At 35.4% G+C, this 24,865-nt stretch overlaps 1 protein-coding gene across 1 annotated transcript in view; it reads left to right on the forward strand.

Annotated features, from left to right (window-relative positions):
• Nucleotides 1-24,865, forward strand: part of SGCZ (sarcoglycan zeta) — a 237,860-nt gene that overhangs the window by 196,128 nt on the left and 16,867 nt on the right. The window contains exon 5 of the mRNA XM_067297146.1: nucleotides 18,062-18,134. Coding sequence (XP_067153247.1) covers nucleotides 18,062-18,134 — 73 coding nt within the window. The remainder of the gene's footprint in view (nucleotides 1-18,061; nucleotides 18,135-24,865) is intronic.

The following is a 24,865-nucleotide window of genomic DNA, read 5'->3' on the forward strand; positions in this document are numbered from 1 at the left end:
CTGTATTTTTGTTTTTACTTTAAATGTTCAAAATGTGGTATTATAGAGGGTTTTTTTTTTTGCTGTAACTCTCTCTCCTTTTTTCTCTAAATATATAGAAAACATGGCTCCAATAAAATGAATAGATGAAAACAGAAAATGTTTCTGAGATGGAAATGATGTGAAAAATGAATAGGTAACAGAGTAGTCTGTAATTTGTATTTCTGGCTTTGGATACAACACGTTGCATCACATTATTCAAGTATTCTTCACAGGAGGATGCTGTTTAAGTCCATGGCAATGACAATTTGAAACAAGGCTGTACTCAGAGGAGAAGTTAGCAGCTTTCCAACAGTAGCATTGTGGACTTTGTTATTATCCGTAGATCTATTTATAAAGCAGGTATGCAGGCAAAGCTGTGGAAAAAAAATGTAGATTCAAATCATTTATGCTGTGCAATACATCTCAAAGCTTATTCATGGCAGACTCCTATAAGCTAGGAATAATTTCACCCATAGGAAGCCAGTACAGAAAAAAAATTATATCGCCAACAAACATATGGCCTGCAGCCTTCAGCCTACATTGTGAATTTAAATTCCTATCCTCATCATGGCTAATGATGAGTTTACATTTCACAGTTTCTGACAGCATTAAATTCAGCACATCAAGACACAAGCATAATGAGCCATCGTTTTGGCTCTAAAAACATAATCAATATATATGAGCCGTTACATTTGAATTAAACATATAGAACAGTATGGCTTTGCACAATGTTCAGAAAGTACAGATGTATACATGAACAAGTGTATAACAATTAGGAATGGGAAACATGAATTCCAGAAGGAAGAGTGGCAGAAATCAACATAAATTCTATAAAATAAATGAAATTACATGTGGTAGAAATCATTTCATAAAAAGAGGATAAAGCAAAAAATCTCAATAATCAAGCAGGAATGGATGTATCTAAAGAACGTATAACTGATCCGAGAGAATTCTGATGGATTTGGACCTCATGGGTAATGATGAAAGGACAAAGAGCATAGGTGATAATATCGACCACCAAACCAAAAAGATAACATATAGATGAGGCTTTATATGAACAAAAAGAATAATCTGATTCACAGGATTTGGTGATAGTGCTTTGAAATGCTTGGGTGCTTCTTATTTGTTTTAACTACAGACACAGACATTGGTTGGGAAAAATATAGATCAAAATGCAGACTGTGCAGATTTATGGATTAGAAGGATGACACAGTGTAGAAAAATTAAGGAGAGTTGCTGATCAGTGGGGAGGAACTAATTGAGAATGTAAAGGTGAAGAAAATTTGTGAAAGAGCAACCATCAAGTAGTGGGAACATCCACTCTTTGAAAGTTCTGGGAAAAGACAACAGCAAAGCAAAATCAACTGACTTCAAGAAATCAATTTTAAAACCTCAGAGCATTTATAAGTAAGACTCACAGGAGTCTTCAGAAAATGAGTTATGAAGGATTTTGGATCACAAGCTGAATTAATGGTGTCATGTGATGCAAGAAAGACAAATGTCATGCTGGAGCACCTAAACAGGAGTAGAGCCTGCAAATCTGCTCTAGTAAAGCTGGCAAGGTCCTGTCTGAAGCACTTTGTCCAGTTTGGTGTACCACTGTTCAGTAAACAACTGGGAGAATCTGGAGCCATAAGACTGATTAGCTGTCAAGAATCACGAGCTCCGAGGGAAGAGAGAAAAAGATGGTGCTGTTTAGCTTGAAGAAAAGAATATTAAAGGGAATACGATAACAGTCTTGAGGCCTTGAGAAATGCTTTTGAAAAACAGGGGATGCTTTCCATCAGTAAAAAAAAAGACTTTTTAATGAAAAGAATACTGAAACACTAGAATAGATTGGCTGTATAGAATTTCTATCATTTTGTTCTATGGAACAAATTAGGCCAACATCTGCTGAGAATGAGATGGTTGATCCTGATTTGGTTTTGAACTTAATGATCGCAACACGGAATGAGCCTTAGAGGAGATCAGATATTTTCTTTTTATCTCAAGTCACAAGCCAACTAATGTAAATTCAATAAAATTCCTTCTTTCTGAGCCTAGAAGTGATGTGCTACTATTTGCAGCTGTCACTATTATAGACGAGCACACATCTCACAAGTTTCTATTTGTTTAAAAATAATCTCCAAATTAATTTTAAATGTTATATGCAGTTTTATGATTCACATGTAATCAATTTTTATTATTTTAAATAATTCTAAATGCTTCATAATATTTATTTATTATTGCACTTTAATGCTTCACTACTAACTAATATTTTGGGCTTTTTTGAGCTTTTAGTTATCAGAGCAGTCAGTTACCAAAGGAACTGCATCACACATGCCTTTGTACAAGAAATTGTAAAGAGCTTCCTAGCATAAGGACCAAGTGTGTTTTTGTGGGGTAACCCTTTAAAGATGATAGGTGGTGTGTCCATATTATTTACTAAGAACTAAAATGTAAAATTAGTAGATTACATGATTTTAAAATGAAAACATATATCTTTTTTAACGTAAAACACACTTAACAAGGCTAGATTAGGGACACAGACCATTTAACAAGGTCAGTCAGGTTTCAGTAGTGTCTAGAGGATGCTAATTATTGTTATTGTTTTATATACAACACTACCAGAAGAGTCAGAATTTTGGTAGAAATTTGCATGAGGATAGTTCTTTCCAAAATGTGTTAGATGCAGTCCTCTTCACTGCAGTTTTGTTTGTAGTTGGACTATCCTTCTGCTGTAGCAGTAAGGACACGCATCCTGCATTAAGCAGGATCCAGCAGTGTCTGTACAGCCATGGAGCTACAGAACCTGTTCCTGTTTTCTTGGCTTTCTCTCATGCCTTTCAGTATACATTTCCTGGGATACACAAGAAATGTACCAGCTCTACTGTCTGCACTTCTTCATATATATGTAATTCCTTTGCTCTGGCTTAGTCCAGCATAGTCCTTTCGAGTTCTCATCCCTCCCACATGGCTGTTGACCAGCCACAGGTTGACCATTGCTGTTATTTACAGCTTTATTTCTTTACCCTGAAAATGCTTTTGTTTGTTAGGAAAGATCTCATTAAGATGAGCACAAATCTCTGGGATTAAGTAGAGTAGAACTTCATTACCTACTACCACTCCTGTTCTTCAAAGTCTTCTGTCTACCAGCCAAATCAGTTTTTCCCAGCAGGCACTTCTCCAGGGGGAGATCTCTCAGAGATCCAATCATCAGACAAGCATCTCAAGGTAAGTCTAAAGAGTATATTGCATGTGGATGCAAACAAGTTTTCCCATTGCTTGAATTCTATCTAGACACAACCCAGCATGGGTAGTCTTGAAATGGGTAATTGCACCAATATAGCTCATAGTCTGATTGAATTTGTCCTGACTCTCAGCAGAGCTTATTAGGTTGGATTCAGCTATGTGATAATGTGTTTATACCAGATAAAATATGTTTGGCTCAGAAACACATCCACGGTAAATCTTCCTCTCCTACTTTGTCCTCTCTTATAAGCAATCCCTGAAGCTCTTCATGTGGACTTCCCAGATCAGAGCTAGCATATCCTCCTTGTGACTTCTGTCCCTGTCAACTGCTTCAGACCTCAGCTAGTCACTTTCTTTAAGGAATTCATCTCTTTCTTCCTCTTCACTCTTTCTTAGAGTCTAATTCCTAGGTTTGGGTGTCACCTGGTTATTATAATTAGGTCCAGATGAGATGAACATTTCAGTGACAGTGATTTTATAGTCATGGAATTGATCTAAGGTCCTCTGATAGCCTAGACCCTCCAAATGTACAAATATCACCAGGCTTAGACAAGTTTCTAGCAACAGAACTAATATACTTCCTAAAAGTTGTGTTCTGCTGCAGAAGTGTATGAGTTTCCATTTGTGAAACATCTGTGAACAAATTGAATTTCTCTTGTATTTAGTTGTGCTTGAATTTTAGTGAATAATTCCTGATCTGTGCTTTAGTCATGATTACTTTGTTGTGACTTGTTAGGATTGAAATCCAGGCTGTTTTGATGTACATGAGAAGTATGTTTGTTTCATTATTGGATAAGCTTAATCCTTGGAATCCAATTGCCTGTGCAAAACTTTTAATTCAAAACCCAACATGTATTTTGCCATACTCGTTTTCAAAACATTGCTATAACAAACATTCTTGTCAGTAAATTCATTCTTTAGAAGTCTGCTGAAAGGAAATATAAAACAGGTGATGCTTCTTCTCTGTCCTTGCCAATCCCCGTCAGTTGAAACTGTTATCTTAGAGCCTGAAATCAATGTAAAGTTTGCCTTTTAACTGAATAGGGACTGGAATGAACCCTGAAAGAATAAACTAAATATTGACACTTAAGTTCACCAAAGCACAGTAGTTATGCTGGACACATGAATAAAGAAGTTAGTATTTTCACAGTTCCTCTTCTGTCTTTCTGAAAGCAGCTATTAATGCTATCGATCGTTAAAATACACATTTTCTCACCCATGATGAGTCATTTTAGTTGCCTCATTGATTTGAGTATATATTTTCCAGAGCTACATTGTCCACTTCCTGAATTTGAATTTGCATGGCGAAAAGCCAAGCATTCTGGCCTTAGTCCTACAAAGCACTTAAATGTGTGCTTGAATTTTGGTCCTGTGAGTTGTGCCACTGAAGCTAATGCATACAATGAAAAGCTTTGCAAGACTGGAGTAATAAATTGTTCTTAGGATCTTGGACAGTCAGCTTTTTATTGAATCACTTGGTTTTCCTTCTGCACTAATTATTATCCCCATTATTTATTAATTTATAAATAATTTAGTAAGGACCTTTTCCTATTCAGTATTTAAATTCCTTGGGGAAAATTTATCTTTTACTTCCGTGCTTAAATGAATCTACTTTCACTAGTATATATTTTATGCCCAATACATTTCTAAATGTCATTTTCATTAGTTTCATTGAGTGTCATTTCTAATTTTTACTTTTTCTTCCAAAAGTGTTAAATCTTTATTCTTTTTAGTTTACTATTTCATACTGTAAAATTGTGCATAACACAGTATACAATTGATATTGTATATTTTTTCTTTGAGTGGTCTCCTCTCAGGCTATATTAACTTTTTTTTTTTTACTTGAAATAATGTACAGAGTTTTGGAATATTTCACTCTAAACCTAGGAGATCAGTGCTAATTTAGCAATGCAGACTTTTTGGTACCATTTGGCAAATCCTGTCATAATCAAGTATGATGCTCCAAACTATATGCTTTGATGAGGTGGGCATTTCTAGATAGGATACTGAGCAAAGTCAGTGCCAAACTGCAGTGATTTCAAACACAAATCAACACTATAAAACATTGCCATTTCACAGGATTCACAAAATGGCATTAGAACTGTATGAATAGAAGAACACACACAAATGTGGTTGTTTTTGATGATATCTTGGCAAACTAAAGCATCCATGGTTAACCACATTGACATTCTCAAACAATATTATACAGCTACCCTTTCATCTTACTGAATAGAAAATGAAAATAATTTATTTTGGCCGTAAAAAGGAATCATACAGACATGTGCCCTTTATTTCCTTCTGTGTATGTTTCCTATTTGCACTGTGTGTTTCCCATACTTCTGTTGTGGAAGATAGTCACTTTGGTATGTGTTTTCAACTGCACTTTTAAGTAAGGTTTTATAGAGTGAAAGGAAGATGAGAACACTGCATGAATAAGCACACTTCATTACAACAAGTAGGAGTAGGAAGAACAAGCTCCAGCCAGGTAAAGCAACTAGACAGCTCCCCTTTCAGAAATCATCATACCATAGTTATTAGCACACACTAAAACCTATGCATCAATGTTTCCTGTTGGTATATGTTACTTTCCTGGATAAACTGCATATGTGTACTATCAACTTTAGTGTTTTGATATATGAAGGGATACTTGTATTGATCTTATCAACAGTAATATAGTAATATTACTAGTAATATCAGTAGTGGGTATAGTGGGATGTGTTTGTCTAGGTGTTCCAACTTAGAAAAGACTATTGTTCAGTTTTGTAGGAACTGCTCTTTGGCAAATATCTAGGTATGTCTGAACTTCAGTTTTCATTGAAGCTAATAGCAGGTTTGTAAAGCATTTGAAATCTATTCTGCAAGCATTCTAGAAAAAAAGTGCTGTAAATCATAGATCTAAGCATGCACACACAAATGCCTTTCAAATCTTCTAGGCAGCCTTTCTCCTTTTCAAATGCTAAAATGTCATTTAGCTCAAATGAAGACTTTTCCCTTAAGTCATGATCGTTCTAAACCAATCTGATATATAAAGTGTGATAGAAGTGACAGCATATATTATAGGTTACATCACTTACAGTGTAACTAGAAATATAGCTTTTTCATGTTCCTTATCTACATCACTTTCCACAAAGCAAGTATGTTGCGGTGGTCAAAGGCTGCGATACAGCAGTGCATAAAGCTTTCGAAGTACCTGGCTACCACATGCCCAGCCACAAGATGGACCCAAGCTCAACCAAGCAGAAAAGCAGAGGCAGCAGAGTGCTAGGCTCACTTGAAAAATCCTTTTCCTGATTTATAGCCAAAAGCGTGAGGTGGGGTTAGTAGTTACATCTGAAAGGGTTTATATCAATATCGCTGTCTTTTCTCACTAAACATTGAAGGGAAAAATCTCTTTTTAAATATTTATTTTCCTATTGAGAAAACCAGCTGCATTATTTTCTGCTATTGTATCTTAGTGGCATTACCAAATGATGGACTGCTTTTTTTAAATCTGTTTTTACACTCTCAGTATGGAGTAGAGAAAACCCAACAGCTAAAGCATACTGTGCAGAGAGAGCATTTATCAACAAGCGTGGCTTCATCTTTGAGCTGTCAAGATTGTTTCAGGTTTTTAATAGTTACAATTTTTTCTTCTTCTTACTGTAATTCTTGGCATTGTCTCCCCAGTTCGTATTTAGGTTTAGGATGAAAGCAAAAGACCAATTAGTGTTTTTGAATTTAAGGTTTTAATGGAAGTAGACTCTTTTTTTTTTCTTCATGACAGCAAAACTAATAGTAACTCAAAACTATTTTGTTTTTACAAAGCATGATGTGAGAATTAGGATAGATAAGAAAAGGAACTTTAAGACAAAACAAGGAAATGGTCAGAGGGAGTATCCTGCTGAAAAACACAAAACATTACCTATAGTACTAAGGCGTCTGGAGGGCAGAGGGAGAGTTAAGGAACAGGGGGATTGAACTTAAAAGAAATATATCCTTTTGAAAGGTTTAAGAATGTAAGGACAAAGGTCTTTCCAAATAAGAATCTCTTTAGCGAAAGTTAAAAGCCTGAATCACTAAGCATCATAGTAATTTGTTAACTGGATAGCACAGAGAAAAATCTCTTAGAGTTGATCTGAAGAACAGAAAATAACCCAGGTTTTCTTTTATGTCTCTAGACCTGTCTCTGAACCCAGTAAGGTCCTTTGTTGATAACTGGGGTATAGGAAATATATTCTTTCTGTAATTGTAGCTTTAAAATGGTGTGGCATAAAATGCAATTTCAAGACAACTGTCAAATTGCAAGATGTTCTGTTTCCTAGACCTGGCAATGCCGGTAGCCAGTGTTCAGTATTCTGTTCTGAAAGTGCCAGAATATAATGCAATAGAGTATCTGAGAGGACATGAACTGACCCTTTTTTCCAGGCTTCTGATCACACACAGTTTTGATGCCTTCTTGGGGTAATTTTAGCCTGACACTCCTTAGGATGTAGCAATGCAATGGAAAATGCTTAAATCTAAGAAGTCTTACAGTGATTTTACAATAGGTATATTGCAGCAGTGCCCAGACTGTGGCTTTTGTGACAAGTGACTGCTTGTGCCTCACGCACAGTATGAGAGACAGCCTAGTCTAGGGTTGTGCCACATGACTCACAGCAGAGCCAGACTGTTCCAACGTTTGCTGGGTAATCTAAATTTTGGTTGTAATCTGATTCCCTATAGTGCTCCTTGGTGACATAGGAGGGATTCTTGAGACCAGAGTTGAAAAATTATTCTGTGACCAGCTTAGTCCCACCTTGAAAATGGAGTGGTAGATCTGGCAGTAAGTTAGTGCTATAAATCCTCTTCCCATAGCTTCTGCAAAGTATACAGCATCTCTCTTGTTCTTGCCTGCAAGAGCCTTTGAGTCTTACTTTGGCAAAAGACTTGTATTTTGGCCAACCTTAGCATATTGCAATATGCTAACGTATTTTCTCCTTTACTGCAGGCAATATGCTATTATTCCTGTAATTAATACATATCACAGATAGGCACACTTTTGCTTACATGATCATTGCTAGTTTACAGTCACTGCAGTTATTTGCTTTGAAATACAACTGCTTCCACTTGTTCCTAAACTAAGAGGCTTGCTTCACTGCTGTGCTGACTTGAAGGTGGGGATATTCTTAAGTGGCAAAATTACTGCTGTACATTTACCCTTTCTCTCACAGCTTTACAATTTCCATTTAAGAGTGCAGTAAAGACTTACCTAAATAAGCCATTCTCCCTTTTGCACTGTAGTAATGCCAGGTTTGAACGTGCTGTACTCATTTGTGTAATTTATTTCTAGACATCAGAGAAAACCAGAACATTAATAAAGAGCAGGAATAAAAAGACAGTCAGAATAGGTGATAATTAAGTAGTGGCAATATCAAATAGAAACTTTTTAACAATCTGGTGATGAACTGATATTATAGCTTCATTTAATTTCTCAATTCTGCATAAAATTTATGACTTTCAATAATTGAAGTTGCTAAAATCTTTGTTTCATTTTAGGCTATTAGGCAGCCAAGGGTATTATATCAATGCATCTCCATTTCAGCATTGTAGAAATTTAGGGTTTCTTCTCACCTTTTAATTTCTTCTTGAACTCAATGATATTTGAAGGCATTTTTACAGTGACACTTTTAATACATACTATATACTCATGTGATGGACCTTTTTATAAGTATGTGTTTTAGTGCCCTCTACTGGATTCACGCATGAATTTATCTAAATGTTTGACGACTACATGCTAATTCCAGTGCAGTACACATGCTAGAGTAGAGCTTTTTCAAAAATCTGGGTAATAACACTAATGCTTTGTGGCTACAGTAATGGCAAAGTCGTGAATAGAAGTAAAGTGCATGTTCTCACAAGGAAGCTTCCTTTGAAAAACACCCCTTGGTATGTTCTATACAGCCAATCTCTGTTCTGAGCTCTCTTAAGAGATGGTTAAGAACCAAAGTTTGTGTTTGTTATATGTGAGCCACAAAATGATGACATTTGGAGTCGCATTCACATTCTGCAGAGTATATTCCAAAATCTTGAGACTGGGTGTATGAAATTCCTACCTTAGAAAACAAAACCTTGCTTTTTAGAAGATAGTGCCAGTGCTCAGAAAAGTAGATTTATAAGGGAAGATAGAGGCACCAAAAAATACAAAAATCTCTTAGATCCGGGCATCATAGAATTTGAATCTTTGATATTTTCATATCTTTGAAATTCTGTAAACTTCTATAGGCAGACAGTAAATGGAATACAGAATTCACGTGCCAGTTTTTACTGTCAACATATACAAGTATCAGCTGGACCCAACCTTGGCAATTTGTTCTAGAGCCTCGGACAAAAAGGAGTGGGTTGTTCGTGATCTCCCTGCAGAGAAAGGTCTAGATGCAGATCTGATCGCAAAGACCTCCCAGATGACAGTCCAGGTTCTGTACCTTCCAGGTAGACTGAGATAAGAAGTCCACACAAACAAAATATCCTGTGTCTGCAAAAGCACTTTGTTTATGACTTGGAATAAAAGTGTCAGCTTCATAGGTTTATCAGGTTCCTGCTATCTGTGTCCCTTTTCTATATTTCCCAAGGAGATTTTTGGCTTTTACACACTTGAAAAAAACTAAAAATGTGAGATCAGTGCAGCCGTGTAAACCGCCTACCCAGAAATGAAGATTCTACAATACCTGTTCTCTGTTTTTGCTATTGTCATCTTTTAAAAGTTTGTGTCATGTTTAAAGGATAACTGTATAGTTTCAAGGCTATTCTGGACTTAGGATATCTAAAAGATTGTCTCACATTGAATTCTCCCTGACAGCTCTATTTCTTGGGAACACTGAAACCCTCTAACTTAAAATGAGATTTTCCTTCAGGTTAAACACAAGAATTTCAAATTTGCTTGGCAGATCTTAAGAATTACCATAAGCAGCACCATTTTTCTATACAAACTGAAACTTTCTTTCACCAGATGAAGCATTCTAGTTCTAAAGGTGTATGCTCAAGTGCCAAAAGAGAAGACAGTTATGAGCACCAACACGTATGTTGACATGATGCACATAATTTTTCAGGAGTAGAAAATGATGGGAAAATGATCACCTGAAAGACCCTTCGTCATTTTGCGCACTTTTTACATGGAAGGAGATAAGAAAAAACAGAGACAGGCAAAGTCTGGAAACACTAAATAGAATCACAAGTTTGATCATATTTCTTCACCAGTGCCAGTTAAACTAATTTCAGTAACTGAGATACAGAATTTCTTCACATGTCCTGCCATCAAACAGAAACAGCAGTTAAGCAAGATCACATGAATTGCATTTACAAAATGAAATAGAACTTTCACAGTCCCTGCATTTAATGATCTGTAACTCTATACATTGGGGTAGGCTTATTCCAGGAATAGAAAATATGATTTCCAAAGCCAAGCTAAAAATGACATGGCCCTATGAATATGGTAAACTTCCAAATTTAAACTTTGATAAGAAGCTCTTAAACCAATTTCTAATACTTCATCCAACATTTGGGTATTTTCCAGTTAAATGTGAGTGTTAAATATAATCATCTTTATTTCTGATTACATAACTGAATTATGCAATTGCAAATTGGTTACATAATTGCATGTACAGTCTTACCCAACATGTATTTGTGATGACTTTGAAACACACATTTAGTACATCTTCTGAAAATAAAGCCATTTAATTATGGAATATGTAACCCATGGGCAAACATCCTTTTATTGTCAAAATTTAATCGTGAATTTTTATTTTAGGTCTTTATGAAGCAAATTAGATAGAAATTTCTAGCTATGTTATGTAGATAGGCAGCTTTTTAAGGTAATCTTTGCAGTAGGTGATAGAATTTTCAGAGAGCATCGAAATGGGAAATTATCACTGACTGCTTTGAAATTACATGAGAAATTGTTTTCTCATTCTTACATTTTTTTCCCCTTGAGATTCAAACATTTTTTGATAGTATTCCATACAAATCCAAGACATTTTGGTTTTAGTAAAAGTCAAGATTTTTAGTATGAAATAATATGGTAATTTAATTAGCCTTGAAGGGGTTTTTTTATTTTATACTTGGGAGATCCAAGTTCATGTCCCATTCTTCCGCATCCCAGGTAAGTCCCCTGTCTATGAAGCTATTAACTGTTTTTTGATAGTCCTCTCATTCATTGATTCACTTGTTTTTCATCTTCAAGGAAACAGTTTTTCTATTTTGTAACTGATTAAATATTCATTAGAGCTAAAGCCTGTGTTTTCCAAGTCCTAGAGTTATTTTCTACAACAAAATGAAAATATAGTCTCCTTTTTAGATCCATTAAATACAAAAACAATCCATGACCCCTGCTATTAGAATGCCTTTTTTTTTTGAATGTAGGCCAGAACAATTTCTGCTCTGTGTTCCTTTGATGTGAACCCAGAGTCACTTACACCACTGTAAGTAAAATCCAAATGCAAGCTGTCATATATCTCTCAGAAGAGAAACTGATGACATTTTTAGGAATTATTTAATGTGAAATCTAAATGTAAGCATTAAGTCTAGTCATATATCTAGCTCTTGTAACTTTTCAGGGAGACTGTATGAATTCAAGCAGAAAATTGTTGTTGTTAATCATTTTTATCTTCATGTGTATCTCTATCTCTCATATACCCTGAGGGAAAGCAGTTGAAGATGTTATGAAAATTACTATTTTTAAAATCTTCTTGTGCTTAGTAAAATCTTTATATATTTTTCAGTTTCATTCAAGTTTTGAAGATATATTCAATTTTAACATGATTTCTAAATAGTTTTATTTAAATATATTGAATTTTTTTCATCCCAGAAGTACCATTTAGAACAGCCATTTCCAATGATCAATTTAATTATATTACTCTTATGCTCAGTCCAAATTTTACTCATCTGGATTCACTTTTTCAGTGTATTAGGAACATGTAAAGCAGTGGCCAAATGTAGTTTTTGGATATGATTCTTCAAACAGGTAATGCATAACCAAACACATAGAAGTAATTGAGTTTCACTTACATTACAATATCTATACAGCAGGGGTCTGAACTGTCCACCATTAGACAATGATGTTTCCAATGTTTGCACTGAATACAAGCTAAGATTGTTTAAGAAGGTAAATATTGCTGTTGCAACTTTACATGTATTTCTTGGAATTGGGATTCACTTTGATCAAAACTTATCACACTGGAGAGACTAAATATTTTTTTAGTGAGGAAGCCACACTGTTATCTAAAAGAAAGCCTTAGTACTAGTCTTTGATTTAGTAAAGATGTCATATAGAAAATAATCATCAAACATTTGTCGTGCTCAGAAGTCCTTGAATAATGAATCTAAATCACTCATATCAGAATTTACTTTTTAATAATGGCCTTTGAAGCCTTCAATGTCCATGCTTTATTTTACAAGTGAACAGCTGCATCTAGATAGGGCATACTACAACTTCCTACCTATAATATGCCTCCAGGATGGCCACGTGAATATCATACCTTAAACCTTAGTCATTTAATCTGCGGAAGTCATTATTCTGCTGAAGGACCCCGTGAGACTGGAATCCAGGGAATCATGCCAATCTTGTTTCCATAAAGTAATCTATTTAATTTCATTTTATTTAGGTACACCTCCATAGGAAAAATCTGCTTTCATTATGCTCTTTTAATCCAAGCTACCTAGCTGAATTACATTTCAAGGCATTTATTAAAATTGAAGGCCTTGAAGAGCTGTACAATCAACGTGTGGTCCAGAAGCTGCATTCTGGCTACTTTGGGTTTCTAATCAACCCCAAATAGATCATAGTAATTGGGCTTTTAAAGAAGAAACAACAAGCATTTTCTGTGGTCTTTTTACGATTATTGATCTGGCTAGATGAATATTTCTGTTTTTAGTCTGACATTGATCAGCTCTTCCAAGGTCTTAGTGCAGAACAATGGCTACCTAATCCCACAAAGGCACTTAGAAATGTTCGCTGTGTGCATATGGTTTAAGAATTAAGCTTTTTAATGACAAGTAAGCTTTTAGAACACAAAGTCAATGATTTCAAGGACCCTGCAATGGTAAGGCAATCTTGATTAATTACTCATATTTCACTGTGAAAGTTGTGGGTGTTTTAACTTAGTAAAGAATTTGCAGTGGGTAAAATTTCAAGCTTCAAACATGATAAAGATTTTATGAACTCTTTAAATTCTGTAACTCGGAGGACAAACTGGCATTACATTCTAATACTTGCACAATCTTAGTACTTCATCACATTGTTTCTTCACGTTTCTGAAAAACCTAGGGAAAGGTCAAAGCAGTAAGATTCAGCTGTGCCTGTGACACTGAAATACTATATAATTCTGTACACATCAGAATGTGATACAATTCCATTGCCAGAAATAGTCAGTAGTTCATCTGAGGTGGTTTTGTTACAAGGGAGGGAGCAGAACAGTGCTAACGTCTGGTTGATTTTTCACAGCAATTAATTAGTTTTTGATTCTTGGCACCTTAACTCTTTAGCCTGCATTCTTTTTGCAAAAAAATTAGCTCTTACAATCAGTAAGTTCAGGTGCTGGTCTTTTCATGCTAGTCTGTTATTAAGTCACTAATATCTACCAGTGTTATTCTGTGAGCTAACTGATAAATTAACAAAAGATAGTTTGCTTTTATATAAATGACAAAGCTTTCTCAGGGTGCACATACATAAGCAAATATAATCCAGTACCAAACACCAGCACTGTACTTCCATTATTTTTATGAAACTTGTCATTTTCCAAAAGCTGAATTGCAGTAACCACTAAATTGAGCAGAGGCGCATAGTTTACAGTGGTCTTTCTGAATTCTGAATTTTCAGTTTCAGCAGCGTACAGTTTTGGAACATGAGATTAGTTTTGCTTGTACTGAAAGGATGCCTTTGATTGTGCTGTGTTCTTTATCAAAAAAGTGCATTTTAAGGGTATTTATAAATTTGCTTTGAATTAAGAGGTTTCTCTGTATATATGGAATTGGACTTCTGGCCTTCTTGCCTGACTCATGCTGCTTACTGAGGTTTCTCCAGCAAACTCTACAGAGACTGTTATTTTTTGACCAGTATTTGTCTTCACAAATGCTTCTTTCTTAGTGAAGTCTTTACTGTAGTTAACTCATTCTCTTCCACTATTAGAAGCTGGAGGTAAGAGTAATTTTATTCAGTTACAGTTTTACATCCTTTGCACGTACTTCATGCCCTTGCTATTTTATTTCCTCTGAAAGGTTCACTGTTTATAGCTATCCATTCTAACTCATATTCCTTTGAATTCAGTTGCCTAACTACTTCCTTTTGAGTTGTACTTGAAAGGGCTGGAAGGTTCAAGTCTTCTTTTTTCTATTAGTTCAGCTCTGCCTAGAATTTCACTATCTCAAAGCAGGTTTTAGTTACAATTCTGTAAGTCAGGGAAAACAATTAATATATTTTTGTCTTATTTCTGTGAAAAGTAATTGTTTTAACATTGTAAGTAACTAATAGCTAAAATGCATTTCTTTCATTATACCCATATGCACCTTAAAAAAAAATCATGCCTTTCACTTTGAATTCTGGTTTATAGTGTAATATGCATTATTCACATAGAGGTGTGTTTGTAGCACAATTACTAGGCAGTACTGAGCAACACAGTCTAACCTCCCATCAGTGTGCTACAGATTTACATATAGTAAATTAAAAAATTAAAAATACATTTCTATAGTTTCTCTTCTATTATGTATTTTTAAGTATGCTGATCCATGTCTTTTACTTGCTATACAAGTCCTTTTCATTTTCCTTGATCCTGCTGTTTTACTGCTGGAAACATGTCAGTAAATTCTGACTGGCTGATCTTTCTCATCTTCCTTACTAAAAGAAAGATAGTTGTAAGTGACTGCTTTTCTTCCACTATAGATTAAAAGGGATGAAAGGTGTTCTTGAACTTTCCTTGTGGAGAGTGTGGCGTATTTTAAAGATAAAAACTTTACCACAAAAACTGCTACACTTTAACTTTTGGTGGAGTATAAGAAGGAAAAAATGTGTAGGACTCTATCTTCAAACAGCAAAGGGAACATATGGGGGGGGGGGTTTCCACTTTAATTGTATATTATTTAATTGTATCAGCTTATTCTTAACTCTGCCTGCTGAGATTTTCTGTCTGCTTCAACAAGTTATATTCATGTGAAAGCCCTTCATTCATGTATTTGGTCTTTCTTTCCCAATTTCTTTTTTGTAAGGGAAAAATGGCACCTCATTTTTTAAATAAATGTTGCTGAAAGTGAAAAAACATTAATGTTGGCTTAGAACTAGCTGTCATTTATCTTTAATTGTCAGTCCTTGCCTAAAATTATCTTTAGCACTTCTGACTGAGTTTAATGTCTGACCTGTACTACAGAAGTGTTTTATGCCTCTTTGCATTAATTTTGCTCTTTCAGAGGTTACATCTGTGGTCTTCTCATAAGGAGAGACTGACAGTTCTCCATCCTGCTCAGTTATTTACATCTTCAAATCCCATTTCCACTTTCACAAATGAAAAAGAGCCCTTGGCCTTAAAAGTATTTGATTTTGCTGGTGAAGGAGATGAAGGGGGTCTGGAAACATAGTCTCTGATGCATGGTATTCAGCTCCACTAGAATTTCTTGCATACCACTATAGAGAGAGGTAAGATTTCCGTTTTGAGTTGCAGAAATTTTCGCTCTACAGACATGCTATTCCTGTCTCTTAAAGGTAGGAGAGTTGCAAAGGAATACCAGGTTTCAAGAGCAGATTCCACCTGGCACCTCTGTAAATACCTTTAGGTATAAAGATGTGCTGCTTTTTCCTTCCAGTAATTCTCTATAGCACTCAGCAAAGTTTAGTTATAGAAAGTAGTTTCTCCTACAATTGTTTTCATGTGACATCTCCAAAGCAGCAGTTGCAATGAAATCATGAAATTGTTTTCAGTATGCTCTGCTACAACATTTGTAGTGTTTATAGGTTCCTGGACATAAAAAACAAGGATATTACTTGCTACCCTCAGAAATCCCCTCTTCCTCCCTTGGGTACTCCATACCAGTCCAGTACTTTACACTGACTAGAAGCGTGTATGTGTGTGTGGGGGGGGGGGGTTGTTTTGTTTTTTATGAAAATAGAGTTTAGAAGACTAACCGTGATGACTTTTTAACATATTAATTTAATCTGATGATTAGTTAGTTTTGTTGGGAATTCGTAGGGATTCGTGTTCAGCACATTTTCTCTTTAAAGCTGTAAAATGGTAGTATAAATTAAACATTCTATAGCCTGGTTTTGCTTTCATCTCTAAAATATCTAAAAATACTTGTGAAATATTTAAAAACTGTATTGTATTTAAAATATTGAAACAATTGAAGTGATGCATCTCTTGTGTTGACCACTTTTTGCACAGGTATATTTTTAATTTTACACAAAATACAGGGCTCAAAACACAAGAAAGCTTTCTGTCCTTGAAATAGAGCAATCCCAGAATATGCAGTAATCAACTATAATTATCTCAGACAGTTTCTTCAATCTTATTTTTAGTGATAGAAGGTAAATACTTTATCTGTTTTAGATGTATCTTTATCATTCGGTTCTTTCTTCTTTACTATCAATTCTCCAGTGAAAAATCTTTCCCACAATAGCTCTAGTTTCATTACCACTTGCCCAGTATACGATCTTTAAAGACAGAAAATAAAAGCTTACAGGCACATGACTGTTGTTCTGAAGAAGGCTAAAGTAAGTTTACACAAGAGGAAGACAAAAATAAATTATGGAACTATACAAAAGCAGTAAACAAAAATAGACATGAGTGTAGGGGTACAGAAAAAAAAGAATGCACAAGCTTTTAAATGACTAACAGTATAGGTAGGTTATTGCTATCTATTAAATGTAAAACTGGTGATATAAATGGTTATGCATTCAGTCCTTGTGTCTGAGTTGAAAAATGCTGATTTTATAGTGCTGTTCTCTGGATGTCAGTTTCTTGAGTTTTCAGTTATTTTAGCAAAAGAAATGCTTGCTTTAATCAAATCTTTATTAATTTTTGCTGCTTTTCTTTAGTCTCTTTAAGAAATCTTTACATTTAAAAATTAGTTGTGTAAATATTTGTCTTTTGTTCAAATATCTGCACTGAATATTTATCAGAACCCTAAATTTTTCACTGAAAAAACGTTTCAAAGAAAAAACTTGATCATTTAATTCAAAATGTAGCATTTTAATATGAAATTTGGACCCGGTTATAGAGATTAAGATTCGAAGGAGAATCAGTTCATTTTTAGGAAATAGTCACCCATTTTTCTTTGCCTTGAATTTGCCTAAGAAAGATCTGATGGAAGGAAACTCTAAAGCCATCAGAGATTCAGGCTAGCAACTTCAGATAGAAGACCAATATCTCAAAACCTTGAAAAGCTTGGTATCTCAGTTTAGGTAATCGTGCAAAAATAGTAGATGCCTCTAAAATAAGACTGTAGTTTTTGTCAACCAAACATATGTTGTTTTTGTTCTTTTCATTATCTGTAAAATGGTCCATGTCCAAAGTGTTGAGGTGCATACTGAGGCAAGTCAGTGTTGAAAAGTTTGGATCTATAAATGTTTTCATATTTGTATGTGAAACTTCATCTACCAATAAGCAAAATTCTATGGTTTCAAGTGATGTCAGTCCAGATTTTGACATAGTATTATTTTCTTTAATGCAAAAATAAGAAATCTGAAAAAACATTCATAAGCATTAATAAAAGATTCAATCAAATATTTTGTCCTAAAAATGTCAATTTGTAGTCATACATTTGAATGTTTTTTATTTTCAAAATAATTGTACTGTATTTTATTTATGTATTTTAGGCACAGAAGGGGCAGTGTTTGGGCACTCTGTGGAGACACCCCATATCAGAGCAGAACCTTCCCAAGACCTCAAGTAGGTGTTGTTCAAAGAGTTATTTTAAAATTAATTATTCCCCAAAATAACTAAGCCTTGATTAAAAGCAAATATCTGGTGGACTGGTGGACTCCAATTTGCTGTAACTGAACAGAAAAATAGCTTCTATCACACAAAATGTAAAATACATTAGTTTTTATAAATGACTTGCCTCCTATAGCAGCATAATCTGAACCTTTGAGGTATGCTTTCCCCACAGTTTGGAATCTTCAGACTTATCTTTAAGGTTAATTAAGTACAGTACTGTTTATTAGCATCAGTCCCAGATTTTGTTTGCTTATGGGCTGTTATTGAATACATAAGTCAACTAAAGTAAACAGTCCCAGATTTCTTCTTCAAGCAGTATTTCCAGGTTGTTGGGGTTTTTTAATACTCCATGCACATCCTTCAAAAAATCATTGTCAAGTGAGGCTACATTTCTAAGCATAAAATCATCCAAATGTTGCTGTATGAAATGTGGGTCTTCTCAATTCTGGTGAGAAACACCATAGTCTTTGCTGCAATTCTAGTATGGTTCCTAAACATTATATGCCTCTCCCTTTATCTGCCTAGCAGTATTTACAATGAATTGCTATAGAAAAGGCTTGGTTAAATGTCCTTCCTAATACTTGCAAAGGCATTTAGGATCGTTAACTAATAAGGAGATCACAGAAGTCACATGCAGGAAGCTGCCCAGGCAGAAAGACATGAGAATTGTATGAGGGGTATAAGAAGTAAATGATTGTGTTTGATTATTTGCACTAAGCATTTTATTGTAATATGATGGTTTGGGGGCTTCTAGAGGATCCTACTTGTTAGATTTTTATTTTAACATCTCTATCCCCAGCCAAGACTCCTCTCAGTCGTTTTTTGAGGGTACTTGTAAAGGCTGTTATTAGTGATGGCCACCAAGGTGATACAGTTTCTAATCACAGGAGGGCAACAGAAATCAGAGTGGAAACACTGCAAGCTTTTCTTGTCTGAAAGGCCCAAAATTTGAGAAAGAAGGTGGAACTTGTCCCACTCAAAAGAATGTGGAGGCCACATGCAGATATGCTTGGTCTACTTTTTACTATTTAAATAATGATATCAGAATGCGAACATATGGTAATAGAGATAATCCTGTGTCTTCAGGATTAATTTCACTAGAGTTAAAATCACTGCATGCTTCTGTGTGTGATAATGAATGTGTCCTTTATTTAACACAATACTGAGACGCACAACTTGCATTTCATGGGCTTCAGCTCTAATGTCTTTTGGCTTTATTCATCCCCATGACGCTTATTGTTGCTGCATATTTTCCTTCAGCTCATTTTTCCAAGGTGGACTTCAATTAATGGGAATTCTACTGAATTTTCCATTCAGCTTTCTGTCTTCTCATTAATCATGAAGTCAACCCAGATTTGTTGAATAGATGAAACAGAAACCATCTCTGACACACTAAATTTTAGTCGAGCAGCATTAGTTTGTGTGCAAGTTATTTTATTCTAATGTATTCAGTCTATATTGTATCCTGCAAGCTCTTCCACATATGTTCTGCTGTGTATTAATTACGAGCCAAAGATACTCCCTTTTTTTAAAAATTTCAGGTCTTTTAAATCCCCTGTAAGTGATAACAGCTAGAACAGAGATTTCTTGATTTCTTGTGTTTTGGCATGAATCTTTCTAGAAGGTTATCTGCAGACCCTTTTTAACCTTCTACCTTTAGAGAAATAACTGTGGTTTTGTGTGGTGTTTTCTAACAGTAAAATGCAGGTAGACACTCAGATAGACACTTTGAAAATCCCAGTTATCACATGCCTTTTTTATTTTATTTCAAATGGTAAAAGTTTAAAGTTCAAGCCATTATTTTCCCACAAAAGAAAATGTCTATTTTGCTAAGTTTTAAGGATGTTGTTAGAAAGTAGTGATTTACCATTAAAATATGCCCAATAAAATCCATCACAAGCCCTTATGTGACCTTTCCCAGTGGTCTCAGGGGCAACCTCTATCCTCGAAACAAAAGAATACCAGGGCCCATTTTTTAGACTCAGGCCCAACTGATACAGCCTAATGATGCCTATATTTTAAAGTCCTTTTAGCCTCTAAAACAGGATAGTTACATCTTATCTGCTAGATGGGAATCATCCTTGACTCATGTTAACCTCCAAATTCTGCCTGCAAATTGTTTGGGAGTCAAAACTGACTCTTGATTGACTTTCAGGTGTGCCAGGAACAATTTAATGGCATCAGCGGTTGAGCTCCAGTGCTCTGCCCTGGGTCCGAGCCCTGTTTAACATTTTAGTGTAGACTTAGAACATTTTAGTCTAGACTTAGCCAGAGAGTCCTGTCAGTCCTAAAATTGTGTAGAATTTTACTCACTAGTGCAGTGTCCTTGGATCATGGGGCATTTGAAATTAATGGTGACACGGGAGAGTGAAGAGTTTGCTGAGTTGGGTGAAACTCTGAAACAACTGTCATTGAAGTGTATTTTTTTCAGTGGTCACAGATGACTCTGCAATTCAAATCTATTAGGCCCAGTTCTTCTTGTTCTATATCCAGAATTTGAGGTCTTCAGACATATGACCATCTGTAATATTGGCTATTAAAAATATCTTGTGCAAAAATCAAATTTAGTCAAGATTTGAAAGGATGGCATAATTTTCCTTCTTATGTGCCCAATCATTTTGGTAATATGTTTTTCCCATCTTATGTTTTCAAAAAATAGCTAGCAAGATTTGGCTTTCAGAATATGTTTTTCTGCAATCCTTTGTGAAAGCTGGTAAGCCCTTTTGGGTCAAGTCACAAAAACTAATTGAATCTGACTTTCATTAGCTGGGATTAGCAGAATAGAAGAATCATGCCTAAGAATCAAGAAAATGAATTATGACTTAATAATTTAATCTTCATATTTCTCTCACTGCCTTTTCTGACAAGAATGCAGTTAGGAAAACTAAACTGCCAATATGACAGGTCCCCAAATATTGCTTTTAGGCTAACACTACATTAAAACTTGGTGTACTAATAGGTAATATCTATGCACAAGAGGGCAGACAGTAGTTAAATGTTGATTGCTTTGCCCTGAATAACCTCCTTAATAGGGGGGTGAATTACTTTGTTGTTGTTCTCTGGGGAGTACTGGAAGATCAAATTTAATAGGTTTTTTTCCACTTCCACGTCAAGCTTAGCATACTATTGACTATGAGCTAATCCTGAAGGCTAATGCTGGGCATAATGAGATGAGAACTGATCAGGCAGCAAGGAACCACCCAAGCTAGTAGGATTTTAACTCTGATAAGAATTAAAAACATACAGCTCTTGCACAAAGGGTTTGTTTCACTCAGAACTGCATGATGGGTTGTTTGTGGGAGCCATCTTCTGGGGCATTTCTGGGTAGTTTACTAAAACGGCAAAGCATTTATTATATAAAAGCTTGAAGCCAAAGAAGACATCAGAAATTGAATTGATAGATATGAGAGCAGGCTGAGGGTAACAAAAGCCCTGGGCCTCTGATCAATGATTTTACCCAGAAATAAAATAATAATAAAGTTTATGAAAAGGGTGAAGTTTCAGTAGAGTAGGACAACCCAGCTTCCTTCTCACGGTATTTCTAAAGATCTCAAGTTCTAGTTACTTTTTCAGTATTTGTTTTTAATAAAGTGGAAATAATGACTATTTATGTTTTCAGAATCTGTGTTTGTTGTTTAAATAGTAATTTAACTGTTTGTGCATATGTGTTGACAGAAATCTGTTTGTTTAGTCTTATCCCTAGCTGTGAAAATATTTGTTTCTTTTCTTTCACATACATGTTCATGCAAAAATAGAGATGCACAAGGGTGTAGTGAAAATTTGGAGCATTGCCAGAAGTCAAGCTTACATATATATATATATATATATACATGCACATGCAGAAGACATTGAAATAAATGGACTAGAAAGCAAAAGCAAGCAAAAAGTTAGAATTACTATGAAGATAGGATGCAGCAGGAATTAAAGGTAACTAGGTATGGCTCTTAAACTGAAAGAATAATTTGCTTTCATGTTCAGTAAGGGTGATAATATTGGACATAGGAGAGCAGAAAAGGCATCTTATGGGAATTGGGATATGAAAGAAGAAAGTATTGGTGTTGTGATAGACAGCAAAATTCATGTGGTTAAGTCAGGGTGCTGAATAATCTTTATCCCTATCTGTTAATGAACTAAATGTGAAAGTAAGGTCCAATAGCGAAAATTTATAATAAAGCTTTCATATGGGAAAACAGATACTATAGGATGGATGGTTGGCAAGGGGAGCACTAATAGAGAAATGGATGAAAAATGGGCTAAAAGAGTTATCCAATATGTTAGGCCTTTTAGTCTCGACTCTTTAGTGCAAAGTTGCATGACATTATTTAGAAAGATTCATTAAAGAAAATAATTATGAAAGGCTTGAAGATAAATAAAAGTTGGGTTGAAATAGAACATGGGTAGATTGTGTCAATCCAAAGTTGTCTTTTGATACAATACCTGGTCTTCTAGTTCCACGTAGTTCCAGCTCAGGACTAGAAGCAAAAGTACTTGTTTTACCAAAGTTTTTCATTTTCAGGGATATTCCAGATAAAAGAGTTTGCCTGATTTTTAAATGGAAACTGAACAATGGTCATCAATACCAAGAGGCTGGTCTTCATAACCCCAGAACTCATTTCTGAAATGGTTTAGATTACATTTATCCATTGCTCTGTTGTACCTGCAAACTCCTTTTTGCTGTAATTTCTCTGATTAAACATATAGCTTGATATACTCCTTCTATTCCATAAAACTTGTAGTATACACCATTAAGGCTAAGTAGTGCAGCTGTGACAACCATAAGATTTTCATTTCCTTTCTTATGATTTTAAGCGAATAGGCTTACTGTTGCAATAACAAAAAGATTGTTTCTTTTTTTATTTGAGCCACATTTAATTTCCTTACTCTTTCCTTATACTATACTTCCCCCCTGAGACTTTATCATTCTAGCTGTTGTTCCCCACCCCGACGTTATCTCCATTTTCTGTGCCACTCCTTAGCCACTTCCCAAGAAAACAAGGCTTCTTAATTTTGCTGTTTTTCTTTTTCCCCTCCTCATCTCCCTGACAATTTTATGAATCAGCTGACCAGTTTCATCCATATTTGATAGAAAGGCAAAAGTTTCAAAAATCCTTAAGTTGCTATATGTTTTCTGCAAACCTGTGCCTGACTACAGGAAAAAAATGCTCACATTTTCTAATAAGAAAAGGGAGGTATTATCATTTATTTGCAGCTGTTGGTTTGCCCATGATACACGTGGTTCCAGACTACCCTCAACCTATGACACATTTTGTGTAATGGGCAGGCTAGAAGTATGCAGAGGACATGGAGGTTCTGGCAGTATTGTGGGTGCAGAGGGGACGGTTTGGGTTCTTGTCACAGAGCCCTGCTGGAACCAGAGAAAGGATCGGAAGCTCATATAGGCTGTGTATAAGATGAGGGAGGTCCTGAGGATGAGAGTTTTTGTGGTGGATAGTTATAGTGGGTGTAGGACACTGGTTTATAAAAGCATTAGTTCTGTTGCTCACCAAACTTCTATTGCCTGTACCCACAATTATTCAAAGAACTCAAAAGGTAGCCTAAGCAGTAGAGAACAATGAATGATTTTGTATTTCTTATGCCACAAGTTTCATGCTTTCCTTGGTTTTATTTGAGGATAGAATTCACTGCCAAAAAGAAAGGAAAAGCTATGTGGTTTCTTCATAGTGTAAAATACTCACTATATTCTGTATTGCAGAAGGTAAAAAATCTCTCTCTGCTTCTTTCTGAAGTGGTGCTTGCCTTAAAAAAATGACTGAAAGTAAACTCAACAAACATTTTCTGAAATCTTTTTTCTTAAACAAAGTTTAAGAAACCCACTTGAGCATGTGTATTCTGAGTTCTCTTCTGCGCTTAATCTGCAGAGGTGGAAACAGACCCAATTAAAGAATTTCAGCAGAATAATTTTCCATAGGAGGATGCATTTTCATCCGAATGTGTCACAAAACCATGTCCCAATTTATCTCAACTAAAATACCTATCTATATCAGCTTGAGGCCCTCTGGGAAAACAACATTGAAGATAACATTAGAGAATTACGGGCGCGCTGGATTAACACTTGCTAATCACAGGTAGCTAATAGAGTTCAAAATTTAGAAGATTTTCTGTCAGTCAGTTCTCATGTGTTTCTGGTTGTTCAAAGAGCTCTGTTTGGCTCTTGAGCCTCTCCCAGGCACTATATGTTCAAATCTTACTCTTGACAGCCACTGGAGAATTATCTGTGGGCATGTTGCTCCAATCTGTTTCTGACAAGATAGATCTCTATTTTAAGAAAATATATTCTGAAAGACAGCTCAGGTACTGGAACTATTTCTAGAAAGAAAATAGACTTCATGTAAGAGTGATTAGAAGGAGAGGCAGCAGAGTGGCAGGGCATGTGTAGAAGGGGTTTCAGGTAAGAACAAAAGGAAGGAAGATTATGGGAAGGGGAACAGATGGGGTGGAGTAGAGGTAACTCTAAGATATCAGGGCTATGTCCTGGAGAGAAATTCCTTCCCCTTTCTTAAGGGACTATCTTAGATTGTCTCGTATACGGATCTATGTCCCATAGCCTGAAAGATTAGACTTTCAGGCATGTTGTGGTGTTTCTCTAAGAACAGGAAGCTGGATGGTCACATTCTAAACCTTACGTTTCTACTTATTTTTTTGATTTTCAAAGGTTTGAGTTT

The sequence above is a fragment of the Apteryx mantelli genome, chromosome 5 (assembly GCF_036417845.1).
Source record: "Apteryx mantelli isolate bAptMan1 chromosome 5, bAptMan1.hap1, whole genome shotgun sequence".
In the NCBI taxonomy this organism is placed as follows: Eukaryota; Metazoa; Chordata; class Aves; order Apterygiformes; family Apterygidae; genus Apteryx; species Apteryx mantelli.